Source organism: Grammomys surdaster, unplaced genomic scaffold (genome assembly GCF_004785775.1).
Source record: "Grammomys surdaster isolate TR1022 unplaced genomic scaffold, NIH_TR_1.0 262, whole genome shotgun sequence".
NCBI classification, from domain to species: domain Eukaryota; kingdom Metazoa; phylum Chordata; class Mammalia; order Rodentia; family Muridae; genus Grammomys; species Grammomys surdaster.
The window spans coordinates 5,946,001-5,959,786 of NW_021604703.1; the positions used below are offsets into that span (position 1 = coordinate 5,946,001).

Here is a 13,786-nt window from a genome sequence, read left to right on the forward strand (position 1 = left end):
TCTTTCTTTCTTTCTTTCTTTCTTTCTTTCTTTCTTTCTTTCTTTCTGAGAAGCCTCACGTAGCCAAGGCTGGCTTTGAACTCCAGAACCTCTAGCCTCCCAAATACTAGGATCACTTTCTATTTTGAAACAGTTTCACCAAGTTGCTCAAGCAGAGTACCTTGAACTTGGTATTCTCCTGCCTCAGCATCTCATACAGCTGAGATAACAAGCCTATGGCACAGGACTGGTTATAGCCTGTCTTTTGGTTCCTAGTTGGAGGGCAGGTGGTCTGACCCCTTTGTGCTTTGAAGCCATTAAGGCCTGAGATACATGCGCCTCCCCACCTCCCCCTTTATCCTGAGAGAGAGAGAGAGAGAGAGAGAGAGAGAGAGAGAGAGAGAGAGAGAGAGAGAGAGAGTGTGTGTGTGTGTGTGTGTGTGTGTGTGTCTGGGCTGCTGTGAGGAACCTCTGGTTGAAATGAACAGGTGGTGACTACTGCTGCTTCTGGAGCGCAGGCTACCCCTCCTACAGGGTGGGTTTGTGAGATGTCACCAGTGCTTGTCTAACACCTCTCAACCTGATCTTTGTTAAATTGGGTCAGGCCTAAGATGGTGGGTGATGTCCCTTTATTCAGTGAGGGGCTGGTCATGGTGGATGCCTGGAGAGAGAGAAGGGTCAGGGGATTACTATCGGGGACACTATGTTTGGGAGGGTTGGAATAGCATCCTGTGAAACAGCTTGTTTGGCCAAGGAGTGGCTACCTGACAGTAGGCATCTCTGTCCTCCTAGCTTCTGGCCTGAACATCCATCCCCCTTGGCTTGGGGACTACACTGCTGAGTCATAGGTAGGCCCAAGCCTGGGAGGCACCTAGGCTCGGATACTTACCAGTCCTTTTCCCAACGAGCTGAGGCTGAGGTTGGTTTCTTGGGATCACCCATGTATTCGGAGGGAAAGAAAAGAGTAAGCAATGGGGGCCACCTCGGCCCCATACCTGTCAGGGGGGTCCTATCAAAGGGGCTCGAGCGGCCGCCCAGACAGCAGGGAGGGGCGGAGCCTCTCTAGCTCCGCCCCCATGAGGCGGGGCCCCCCCGTTTTCTATAAAAGCTGGGCTCTCGCCGCCGCCACTGCCCAGCTGTTTCGTCCGTACCTAATCCACCGTTATGGCGTCGTTCACGGTGAAGGCCTATCTTCTGGGCAAGGAGGAGGCGACCCGCGAGATCCGCCGCTTCAGCTTCTGCTTCAGCCCGGAGCCGGAGGCAGAAGCCGCGGCAGGCCCGGGGCCCTGCGAGAGGCTGCTGAGCCGAGTGGCTGTGCTGTTCCCCACGCTGCGGCCTGGTGGCTTCCAGGCGCATTACCGCGGTGAGGGCCTGGGGCGGGGAAGCCAACCTCCCCCGCCACGGAGTAGCAGGTCTGGGCGAGGGCGCGGCGGCGCGTCCTCTGGCTCCCCGTAGGGACAGGGTGGTCAGGCGGCCGCTCAGGTTTCAGCTAACATCCAGCGGTTCGCTTGCTCCCCGTAACGCCAGGTGGTGGGTTCAGTTAAAGCCCCGGAAGAGCTGGGACCAGGCAGACGTGGAGGAGGGGTAGAGAGGAGTGACGCGGGTAAATAAGCTTCGGGGGGCGGGGTGGGGCAGCCCGTGGGAAAGGAGGTAGGGGACCCCGGAACTAGCTCAGTCTCTTGCGTTGGAGTGGCTGGTGACTGCATGGGGTGGAGCTAGAGGTTGTTGACAAGAAACAAGCGGCCAAGGCCCTCCCTCTGGGAGGGGACGGTATTGAGATCTCTTTATGGAGGACTGTGGGTAGGCCAGGTTGGTTGGTCAGCCTCTCTCTTTTCTGAGATAAAGCCACGTAGCCTGATTGTCCTTGAATTCACGAGTAGGCTGGCCTCACTTCAATCTTCTTGTTTCAGTTTTCCAGTGCAGGAATCACAGGGATTACTCCTAGACAGAAATTTTTCAGTGTAATTGCGTTATAATCTAGGTCCTGTGCAATTCACCCCGTAAAGGTGTATGACGATTATTCTTTTGTATTAGCAGAGACAGGTCTTACTGTGTGGCCTGGATGGCCTGTATCTCCAAATTGTCCTTCTGAGTCATCTTCTTTGTGCTAGGGATCTAATCCGGGGCCTCATGTGTGTTAGGCCCTCATGTAACTAACTGAGCCACCTCCCCAGCTCCTTGCAGTTTTTAGAATCTCTTTATTGTTTTATAAATTATATATATATATATATATGTGTTTTTTTTCCTGTTTGTCACCCTGTATCCTTTCCAGTCCCAGGCAATGTATTCATTTTACTATTAGGAATTAGAACACTTTATATAAATGCAGCCTTACAATGGCTTGGCCTTTTTTTTGTTGTTGTTGTTGTTGTTGTTGGTTGGCTGGTTTTTCAAGACAGGGTTTTTCTGTGTAGCCCTGGCTGTTGCTCTGTAGACCAGACTGGCACAGTGAAGTTTTGTTCATTCATTTATTAATACGTCCAAGGCCCATTTTACTGTAGCTCTCACCAGTACATTTCCCCCCTCCACTACTGGAGATTGAACCCAGGGCTTTGCATATGCTAGGCAAGGACTCCACTTATGTGCTGTATGACTGGGTGGTACTTCATTTCTTGTTGTATATGAAGAATAGTCTGTTTGGATATGTCTTTTTTAATTTATCTGGTCTTTAGTTGGTGGACATTGGGCTGTTGGTATCTTTGAGGCCATCTCTCTTACGGTAGCTTTTGCTAAGTGGTTACCCAGAGGCTTAGCCTAGCCTGCAGATGTGTGGTTTGGCCTGTATGAAGTGGATGAAGACTATTTGTACTGACATATAAACATATGGCTGTGATCCCAGTACCTGTGTGCTAACATAAAAATGAAGCCAGATGGGTTTGAGAAATGGCTCAATGATTAAAGCCTTGGCTGCTCTTCCAGAGGACCCAAGCTCTGTTCCTAGCACTCATCACAGCGGCAGCTCCTTCGGGACTCAACATGCATACACATAAATGTGTGTGTGTGTGTGTGTGTGTGTGTGTAAATATTAAAAAAAAAATCACCTAGAAGCCTGGTTGTATCTGTTTGTAATCCCAGCACTAAGGAGGCTCACCTCTCCACAAGCTGTAGGCTGTCCTGCTCTAAGTAGTGTCAGGCCAGGTAGGGCTGCATACTAAGTCCTGCCCCTAAAAGCAGACAACATAGAATTGACCAAAACAGAACAATCAAAACCACCTCATCCTCAGAGTAACGTAGATGGTGTCTGACTGCACAGTGGTTTCTAGCCTTGTAGTTGAAGGGAGGGACAGCTGGGACCATCTCCTTCCCTTCTGAAGCCTGAGGCCTTTGAAGGGTTGGGCTGTCAGGACTAGGGTACTGGCTGGGATCTCCCAGGTGATGGCCCTAGGCCTGGTTAGGCATGGCCTGAGGGTACAGGTGGCCCAGTGGTGGTGGCAGGAGGCTAGATCCTTACACACACACACACACACACACACACACACACACACACACACGTTCTGCCTTCTGCATGTAACTGATCTAGGACCTATGTTGGAGCACGTATTCATCCCATATCAGAATGAATGGCTATCTTGCTCCTTGCCCCAGCACCCAGGTCGAGTCTAGAGCCTTTGCAGATGTCCCTTTACCACTAGGCTCTGCACATTACAGCAGTGAGCACCCAGGAGATGCTGGGTGCCTCTACTGCCTTTTTGGCTTCTAGTTCTGGGAATGGAATCTAAGCCTTTCACATGGTCCACCACTGAGCTGTGTCTGGCTCTGATATGTTATTTCTTAAACAATCTAGATGAGGATGGGGACTTGGTTGCCTTTTCCAGTGATGAGGAGCTGACAATGGCTATGTCCTATGTGAAAGATGACATCTTCCGCATCTACATTAAAGGTAAAGACTGAATCCAGGTACTTCCTATGGGGTTTTCCTTTAAAGGTCAGGAGTCTGAGTTGTCTAGGATACAGATGAGTTCTGATGCCTTGGGGTGGGTGTAGGGGGGCTGGGATTTGTCAGAAGTTCAGAAGTCCTACTGTGTGGGCCATCAGTGTTTAACAGAGCAGGGCCTGGTACCTCCTGGTTGTCCTTAGCAACTAAATTCTGAATGGATTCTTTGACTCTCCCTGCAGAGAAGAAGGAGTGCCGGCGGGAACATCGCCCACCATGTGCTCAGGAGGCATCCCGAAACATGGTGCACCCCAATGTGATTTGTGATGGTTGCAACGGGCCTGTGGTGGGAACTCGCTATAAGTGCAGCGTGTGCCCAGACTATGACCTGTGCAGCGTCTGCGAGGGGAAGGGCCTGCACAGGGAGCACAGCAAGCTCATCTTTCCCAACCCCTTTGGCCACCTCTCTGATGTGAGCTGGTTCTCTGCAGTCCTGGGGGTGGGATATACAGGGTGGTGGGAGCTCAAAACCCTGACGCCTCACTGCCCTGTCTTGCTTTCTCCTACCCAGAGCTTCTCTCATAGCCGCTGGCTTCGGAAGCTGAAACATGGACATTTTGGCTGGCCTGGCTGGGAGATGGGCCCACCGGGGAACTGGAGCCCACGTCCTCCTCGAGCAGGGGATGCTCGCCCTTGCCCCACAGCTGAGTCAGGTTAGGCTGGCATTGGAACTGGCTTCTGGGTGTTGTAAGTGGCCAGCTAGTTTAGGTGGGCCCTTGGCCAAGTCGTCCCCATAGCCTAACATCCAGAAGTCCCCACAATAAGCTGTATATTCACATCGCTTTAATTTTTTTGTCTTTGGGGGTATGAAGGTTGAACCTGGGCCTTGCATATAGTACACAAGTGTTCCTTTGTTGTGCTACGCTCTGTCCTTACCCGTGGCATCAAATCCTCCTAACCTCAGACACAAAGCATTTCTGTTTTACAAGTGAATAAACAGGGGGCTCAGTGCCCAAACCCACGAACTTCCCTAAATGGCCCCCTGCCCTGCCAGGCTGCCCTGAGGTATGGGTAGGTGGCTGGATTTCTAGGTTGTATTTTCTTTTGTTTGGGTTAACTTGGGAATATCGGGCCAAAGTTGCTCAAATCTTTAAATAAAAACAAAACAACCATGGTCACAAAGCCAGGTTTGGCAGCACATACAGTATAGTCTCGGGCCTCAGGAAATAGAGGCTGGAGGATCACAGGAATTCAGGGCCAACCTTGGTATAAGATCCTGTCTCAAAAACCTGAAAGCAAAGAACTCACAATTAGGCCCACATTCTAGATTTGGGGATTCTGCCTTTTGTTTTTTTTTTTGTTTTGCTTTTGTGTTTTTTTGTTTTTTTCGAAACAGGGTTTCTCTGTGTAGTCCTGGCTGTCCTGGAACTCACTCTGTAGACCAGGCTGGCCTCAAACTCAGAAATCCACCTGCCTCTGCCTCCCAAAGGCTGAGATTGAAGGTGTGCACCACCACAGCCCGGCTTGCCTTTTGATTTTTTATTTATTTATTTTTCCCTCTTGAGTCTCTCTGAAGCCCTGGGTAGCCTAGAACTCACCATGTAGCCCAAGCTGGCCTTAAGTTTGAGATTCTCCTGCCTCAGCCTCTTGAGGCTTGGATTATAGACATGTGATAGCACAGCCCGCTGGGATAGCTGATTTTGAGTAAACAGTACATCTAGGACAGGGTCAATATTTATACACTGGCTGTACTGAGCCCCTGGTACAGAAGCCAGAGAGGCCCAACCTGTGACTCACTAGGGGACTAAGCTCGTAGAGGGGAGGGAGGTCAGAGGAGGAACTGTGTCAGGCAGTCCCAAGCCAGGGACTACCTAGATGATAGGAACCTTGGCACCCAAGTCCTGGGACTGTGGTAGGTGGCAGAGTCACAGAATTAGAGGTATCTTTCTTCTTGTAAAAATCAACAGCAGCTGCTCCATCAGAGGATCCCAATGTCAATTTCCTGAAGAATGTGGGGGAGAGCGTGGCAGCTGCCCTCAGCCCTCTAGGTGAGTCAGCTTCCTTGCCATCCTGTGAGACACCCTAGTGGCGTGGTGCCTTTCTTAGTTTGGGTTTCTGTTGCTGTGTAGAGACACCATGACCTCAGCAACTCTTTCATTTCACTGGGGCTGGCTTACAGTTTCAGAGGTTTAATCCATTATTGTTATGATGGGAAGCATGGCAGCATACAGGCAGACATGGTGCTGGAGGGAGGAAGTTGAAAGTTCCACATCTGGATGGGCAGGCAGCAAGATATGAACTGGCTTGAGATTCTGAGCCCCTAAAGCCCATCCTAGTGACATACCTCCTCCAACAAGGCCACACCTCCTAATAGTGCTATTCTCCTTGGACCTATGGGGCCATTTTTATTCAAACCACCACAGTGACTCAAAGTGTAAATGGCCTTTGGCAGCCTTCCCTGGCATGCTGCAGAGGCCAGGGCAGATATGCTTACTTGACACCAGCAGGGTTTTGTTATGTAAGATTAGCCTTTACTGCAGACTGGAATGGGTGCCCGAGGGTTGAGCTCCTGGCTGATTTTTGAGCTTTCTTCACAAAGGAGATAGAAGCAGTAGGGAGGGAGATAGATTGGCAGATGGGCTAGTTTATCACAGCTTTGGGGTAACACCAGCCTGCCTTTTCTAAGTCAAGTAAGTTGTATTTGTTTAGACTTGAAAGCAGGTGGTTGATGGTCTTTTTTTCTGTAGCCCAGGCTGACCTTGAACTGGTGTAATTCTTCCTTCCTTGGTCTACCAAGTGCTAGGATTTCTTTTCTCCCTCATTTGAGAACCCCAAACCTTTCTGAGAGCAGGGAGAAGGTGCTAGAGGCAAATGCTCTGGGTCATGCCTGGCTCCATACAAAGGACAGCTGAGGCCTGCTGAGCTGGGGAGCCTGGGGTCACCTCTCTATGCTGTGATCCTGGGCACACTGGGGTGGTTTAGAAGGTGCTTGTCCAAATCCCGTTACTACATTTGCAGTGTTAGTAGGTGGCCACAGGAACCTGTCAAAGGCTGTGTCAGTATCCAAAGGAATGCTGAGGAAAGGGGAGGGGGGGTATCCACGCCCCACCAATCTTCCACTTCATCTTGTAGTACCAGGCATGACCACCACTGCAGGCGAGGGAGGCCATCTCTGCCCATGCTGCCCCAGGTGCAGCCTTGAGACAACAGGGACATCTTGGCCTTGCAGTTAAGTTGACCAGCTGAGGATGAGATGTCCTGTAGCTCTGTCGTAGAGTGTTAAGACTGTGTTCAATTCCCAACACCAAAACCAAGTACAGACAAAGCAGTTGGGTCAGACCACATGGCCTTGGCACTGGAGGAAGCAGCTCTGGAGAGAACCAGGTTCTCATTGTTGTCCAAGGAGGCCGAAGTGGCAGAACTTCAGTTGGGAGAGAATCAGGGCTCACTTTAGGATGTAGTGGGGTTCTGGGAGACTGTAGTTCAGTTATGAAAGATTGTCTCTATTCAACAGATGAGCTTTTTTAGGCTTTTAGGGGCTGCTGTTAAGACAAGTCAGTGAGTGCGTGTGTTATGGTAGACGGGTCTCCAGGAAAGGGTGTTTCGGAGTGTATTTGTTGAAGTTAATGAATATATGTCTCTGTATATGTGTACATTTGCATGTTTTGTGCCCAGTGAGGCCAGAAGAGGGTGTGCAGACAACCCTGGAGATGGTGTTATAGGCTGCCTGATACAGGTGCTGAGAACCATGCTGGGGTCCTTTGCAAGAGCGGCAGTTGTTCTTCACTGTTGAAGCATCTCTCCGGCCTCTGCAGTGTGTATTTTGGCATATGAAAACTTTGTCATTTTGAAAAAGACGAGTCCTTCAGTAGACAAATGACAGTGTAGGGACTCAGCACAGTCTCAATTACTAGTCTACCCTCATGGTCATGGTAATGATTTTGACTTCTGTTGGAGGCTTTCCAGATACCTCTAAGCTTGGGCCACCACAGCCCATCTGTAACAGGCTCTTTAAGAGCTAAGACCAGGTCATGCTGGCGGCATATCAGGACCAGTGGGGTCTTCATTTGGGCATGCAGGCATTATTTTGCAGTACTCAAAGGTCCTCTGGGAAGATAAAAGCCTTTGACTTGTGTGGAGTTGCTAAATAGTGGAATACCTGGAGCTTCACAAGTTAGCAAGTTTCCAGAAAAGAAGTTTGAACTGAGGTAGCTTCAGCTCTTGTGGAAGTCATGGGAGTTTTCCTTCCCTTTCTCCCTGAGGAACTAAGCATGAGATGACTCTCATGCTAACTGTCTATAATGACCGTGTGAGAACAGGCCTAGAGGGGAAGGAGTTGGTACAAACAGAAGGCAGAGGTTGGGTGAGTCAGAGCCAGGGCCTATTATTGGTAGGTGGTGTGAGAACCAGCCAAGGAAAACACCTAGGACACTATGTGGCTCAGAGGCTGTAATCACTGACACCTAGGACACAGGGCCTTCCTTCATTGGGTCTTTGAAAAACACAGGCTTTGGGGACAGTAGGTCATAGATCATCAAACATTCTTCTTGAGCCCTGCAGTCTTGGGGATTTATTATTCCTTTGAGAAATCCCTAATTCAACAACCCTCTTGATCCTGCTTTGCATGTGCTTAGAAAACCATGTGTGGGTATTGGGGACCAGTTTAAGGGACATTTTGGTTTGCTTGAGCTTTTTGCGTGTGGCTCTGGAAATTGAGCCTAGAACTTTGTGGTAGATAGGCACGCTATCACTGAACAACGTTTCACCCACATAGTAGGGAAGACCTGGATCCTGTAGGTTGTCCTCTGACCTCCACATGCACATAAATAATGGTGGTGGTGGTGGTGGTGGTGGTGGTGGTGGTGGTGGTGGTGGTGGAGGAGGAAGAGGAAGAGGAAGAGGAAGAGGAGGAAGAAGTAGCAGTAGAAGTTCAGAGAACGCTTGTAAGAAACAGGACCCTGCTGGGCATTATGGCACATGCCTTTAGTTCCAGCACCAGGAAAATAGGTAGAACACTGAATTTGAGGCCTGTCTGTTCTACATAGAATATTCCAGGCCACTTGGAGCTACACAGTGAGACCCTGTGTCACAAAACAAAACAAACAAACAAAAAACCAAACCCCCCCGGTAAGACCCTCTGCCTGCCGCTGTGAAGGAAGGATGGGAGTGACAGGCCAAGGTACAAGAGAGAAGCCAGCAAACCTTTCATAAGAGACTGTTACAGATGGTCTGTGGTGTCCAAGCTTTTAATCCCAACAGAGGTAGTCAGATCTCTGAGTTAGAGGCCAGTCTGTACTTGGGACAGAGTGAGTTCCAGGACAGCTGGGGTTACACACACAGAAACCCTGTCTCAAAAAACAACAGAGTCGGTTAGAGAGCTCCAGGGCCCCACACAGCCAGCTGGTGGCTCTCATGTCTGGTACTTGAATCACCTGACCCTTTTGCTACAAAAGCTAAGGCACCAACCTGGAAGTGGGCATCAGAAATGAGCAGAAGTGGTCCAGCATTGCAGCCTCATCTGCCTGACAACAACTGAAGAATCCTTGCTGAGAGGAGGCCAAATGTCCTAAGAGAACACTAGCTCCTGGCAGCTGGGTTTTCTTGGTGCCTGCCTCTGGACGTTCTGTATGTGTGAAGCTGACTGTGGTCCTGGTTCTCCTAACAGTATCTCACTAGTGTCTTTAGGATCAGAAGCTATGGCTGACTATCTCAAAGGGTCAGCCCTCTGGGGACTCCACCTGTGAGGATCCAGGAACCTTTGCTAGAAAATGTCAGGGGCAAATCCCATATGCGTTGGGGAGGGCCTGACCACTGAGTATGCTCTCCAAGGAAAAGCCAGACCTGATGAGTTCCTGATAGCCGTGAACCACAGAAAATGATCAAAGAGACTCTGGAGAAGAATCAGGAAGTTATGATATAGAAGGGGAGATACACCCTTGACAGTAGAAAGAAGAGATATAAGCCCAGTGCAAGCAACATTTATGCATTTATATAGTGTTAGTAGTGTAAATACTGTTTTTTGGTTTTTTAAAGCCAAAGGTTATCTCTTAAAAGGACAGGGAAAGGGAGGTAAATATTGACAAGGTAGGAAATAAACAAATGTGAACTTGAACCAGGGGGCAGAGCTGAGGGGGTTGAAAGGCCCACAGTGGGACTCAGGGTGGGTTGGTGTGTGGTTAGGAAGGAACTGTTGGGGCTGTAGGGTGCTGCTGGGTGCTGCTGCCCTTTGGTCCATTTATTAGAAAGGCAGCACAAGTGAGCCTGCTGGGTCCGTAAGCACCGTGGGCAGGCTGCTAGGCTGGCTGAGTGCTCTCCAGCCTCAGGGCCACACACACAGCTGAACCTTGGAGTTCAGATGTATAATTGTCACATCATGAGGCCCTATGTGTCGTGGCCTCCAGCAGTCATGGCTAGGCATTCTGCCTATGTATGGTATTGGCTTGGCCTCTGCAGCCTGCTTTCCTATTGGGTTGGGAGAATCCAGGTTCCTCTTGGGGGACTCTGGTTTGGAGGAAGGGGAAGGGCTGATGTGATGGCGTGTTAGCAGGGCTGGGATTGGGAGAAGCAGCTCAGCTGTTTGTTTCTGGCTTGTGGGGTTGTCACATGGTCTGTTGTGTCACATAGTTGTCTGGTCATATCTAGAGCTATGTGGCTCTGGGGTTTAGGCCAGTGGCTACATCCTTATGCTGGCTGCCCATGTCCTAATCCATATACTCCGTTGGGGGCTGAGTCTGAAAGCACTTCCTCAGCCCACAGTGCTCAGATCACCGAGGTAGATGCAGGGAAGACTTGAAAGTTCAATTCCTCCTCCTCTCTAGGCATTGAGGTTGACATTGATGTGGAACATGGAGGGAAGAGAAGCCGCCTGACACCCACCTCTGCAGAAAGTTCCAGCACAGGCACAGAAGACAAGAGCAACACTCAACCAAGCAGCTGCTCTTCGGAAGTCAGCAAACCTGATGGGGCTGGGGAGGGCCCTGCTCAGTCTCTGACAGAGCAAATGAAAAAGATAGCCTTGGAGCCAATGGGACAGCCAGAGGTAGGTCTGCTAGCCTCAGCCTGAGGGAATCTATCATTCCTGCTATTTCTGTGGTGTCTTCAGCTACCCTGAACCTTCTGGTAGAACTCTGTAGAGAAAATTTTACTTAGATCTGGAGTTGTAACTCAGAATCAGGGCATTTACCTGATACACATGAGGTCCCAGGTTCATTTCCTGGCATCATGAAAAACAAAAAGAAGAAGACTTGTATTTTGCAGGCAGCTCTCCAGTGCCTGAATTCACCACACTTTGCTGGGAGCAGATAGTGGGGTTAGACCTGTCAGTTGCTAAGACCCTGATGCTCACAGCAGGTTGTATTCCAGGAACAGATGGAGTCGGATAACTGCTCAGGAGGAGGGGATGATGACTGGACACACTTGTCTTCAAAAGAAGTGGACCCATCCACAGGTGAACTCCAGTCTCTACAGATGCCAGAATCGGAAGGGCCAAGCTCTCTAGACCCCTCACAGGAAGGACCCACAGGGCTGAAGGAAGCTGCCCTGTACCCACATCTCCCACCAGGCATGTGGTCACCAGAGGTTTCATTTTCCTTCTTTGCTTTCAGAGTATCCTGTCCTGTCTGGTCTTGGCAACACAACAAGGCTAGCCTGGCTTGGGATTTTTTTTTAAGGCAGTACCTTACTACTTTGTGTACTCCAGGTGGCTTGCCTGCAGGACACGGCCTGCAGTGACAGCTGTCACTGTCAGCTGACATTAGAGAGAACTAGGACATGGTTCACACTTCTGTCTGCGTCAAGCAGCAGTAACTTCATCTCATTTTTAGGAATTCCTCGATCTCAATACCAGGGGTTCTGAGAAGGCAGATGAGACAGGGAAGGCAACACTGGCTTTGGGCAGCCATGTACCATGAAGTGGACTCAAACTCTGCACACCATTTCCTCAGGGGGTTGTAAACCTTAAAGGCAGGTGCCACAGTCAAGGCCCCAGCAGAAGCCAGGTAGAAGTATGTGTAAAGTGCAGGACAGGGATGGGCAGTCCCAAGTGTATACCCTGCAGAAGAGGCAGCCCAGCTACCCCAGAGCAACAGGGTTCAGGTGGATGGCTTATCTGGGCCAGATCTGGTGTTTGGGCTTCAAAGAGTATTTTCTCTGCAAAGAGCCAGAGGGGCAGCAAACTGTTGAATGGGTGAGAGTCTGGGGAGGTGCTCTGTCATGAGTTCAAGGCCACTCTGGCTACATTAAACCTTTGTTACCTCCCTGACAGACTGCTTAGCTCAAATGTGCAGGGCTCTAGAATGGAGTCACAGCCTGGTTTTAAGAAAAAAAAAAAAAAAAAAAAAAGGCAGGGTTATGGGAGCTGTAGAACTGGCTCATTGGATAAAGTTCTTGCAGTGCAAGTGAGGCCCAGAATTTGGGTTCCCAGAACCCTTGTAAAAAGCCAAAAGCTGAGCAGTTGTGGCAGCTGTCTACAGTCCCAGCCCTTAGGAGGCAGATGGACTCCCTTTACAAGTGGCTAAGTGGAATTGGTAAGCTATGGGTTCACTGAGACCCAACTCAATCAGTGGAGAGCAATATAGGAAGAGGCTTACTGCAACTTTGAGCCTTCACACCTTCACACACATGTGTACCCACATGGGAACATGAGTACACACGAGACAGATGCAAATAATAATAGAGGGTGAGGAGTCAGAGGCAGTTAAGAGATTTACAGTTCATTATCTATAAAGGGCTTTTATTTGGGTTAGTTTTGAGGTGGAGTCTCATTGTTGCCCAGGATGTTCCTGCTTTCAGCTCTTGAGTGTTGGGATTAGACTTGAGCCATCACCATCTGTCAGTAAAATTTTATAGGAAATAACTGCACTTACTTGTCTACCTATCTTGTGGCTGTTTTATGCTTCAGTGGCAGAACTGAACAGTTGTGACCAAGACTGGAAAGTCTGCAGAACAAGCTATTTGGCCCTTTAGCTGGCCTTTGAGGGTTCCTGTAAGGCCTAAGCAGAGGGTAAGAGGAAAAGCAGGCAGGAGCTGCTCTGTTCTGGGTGCTACAGGGCTCCTTACTTTCCTGTCTTGTTTTGGCAGAGGCTGATCCCCGGCTGATTGAGTCACTCTCCCAGATGCTGTCCATGGGTTTCTCTGATGAAGGCGGCTGGCTCACCAGGCTCCTACAGACCAAGAATTATGACATTGGGGCTGCTCTGGATACAATCCAGTATTCAAAGCACCCTCCACCATTGTGACAGTGCTGTGGCCAAGCCCCATGAGCCCTCCCCCCACTCCCCACCTTTGTCTTGTAGTTGCATCACGTAGAGCAGCAGGGCTTCTATAGGCCCCGTGTCTGGCATTCTTCTAGAATCTTCAGGTGGGAATGTGTGATGCCTTTTAAGGCAGTAGGAAAGTGCATGAGGGGAGAGTTGTGTGTGAGTGTGCATATGCTGACACTGAGAACAGAACCAGTACCCGTGGCTGTGGCTGAACTTCCTCTGCTTCCCTAGGCCTGGCCTCTGCCAGGGAACTGTGGGGTATACTGCACTCCCACTTGCTCTTGCTGCCTGTATTGCATCAGCAGTCCAGAATTCCTGCCTGATAACCTTCTGTGTTTTCTTCATTAAAAGTGATTAGTACAACTGGTAGTTATTTCCAACAAATAAAGCTGTTATGTTAAGAGAGGGCTGTCCTTAGGGAGTGAAAGGTGGCAGGCATCTGGGGCCTACGGCTCCTGGCGGATGGAAAATTCATGTGAAGCCAACTGAAGGATCTTACAATATATTGTCTCTCTTTTTAATGGCTACACTTTAGTTTTTGTGTCTAATGTTAATGCTTAAAGTACAAAACCCCCATGTAGCTTCCTCTGACTTGATTTTTAAATAACCTATAATAAAATGGCATATGCACTTTAACCAGCCCTGTGGTCCTTACCTCGTGTAGTAGCAAGAG

The 13,786-nt window shown here is 49.6% G+C and overlaps 1 protein-coding gene and 1 long non-coding RNA gene across 7 annotated transcripts in view; one reads left to right on the forward strand and one right to left on the reverse strand.

Moving 5' to 3' along the window:
- Nucleotides 1-1,325, reverse strand: part of LOC114628018 — a 7,132-nt gene extending 5,807 nt beyond the window's left edge. For 2 of the 3 annotated variants that reach the window (XR_003712430.1, XR_003712428.1), the window contains exon 1: nucleotides 869-1,325. This is a non-coding gene — a long non-coding RNA (uncharacterized LOC114628018). The remainder of the gene's footprint in view (nucleotides 1-868) is intronic. The other variant, XR_003712429.1, reaches the window with a different exon arrangement.
- Sqstm1 (sequestosome 1) lies at nucleotides 1,081-13,752 on the forward strand. 4 transcript variants are annotated; one of them, XM_028775966.1, is made up of 8 exons: nucleotides 1,081-1,342; nucleotides 3,764-3,859; nucleotides 4,096-4,325; nucleotides 4,425-4,566; nucleotides 5,821-5,901; nucleotides 10,672-10,892; nucleotides 11,216-11,414; nucleotides 12,932-13,752. In XM_028775966.1, the coding sequence occupies exons 1-8, from the start codon at nucleotides 1,144-1,146 to the stop codon at nucleotides 13,087-13,089; spliced, it is 1,326 nt and encodes a 441-aa protein (XP_028631799.1). In that variant the 5' UTR covers nucleotides 1,081-1,143; the 3' UTR covers nucleotides 13,090-13,752. The 4 variants fall into 4 exon arrangements, with proteins under 4 accessions (XP_028631799.1, XP_028631802.1, XP_028631800.1 ...); XM_028775969.1 differs by having other exon boundaries at nucleotides 11,216-11,300; XM_028775967.1 differs by having other exon boundaries at nucleotides 1,114-1,342; nucleotides 5,824-5,901.
- The last annotated feature ends 34 nt before the right edge of the window (nucleotides 13,753-13,786 follow it).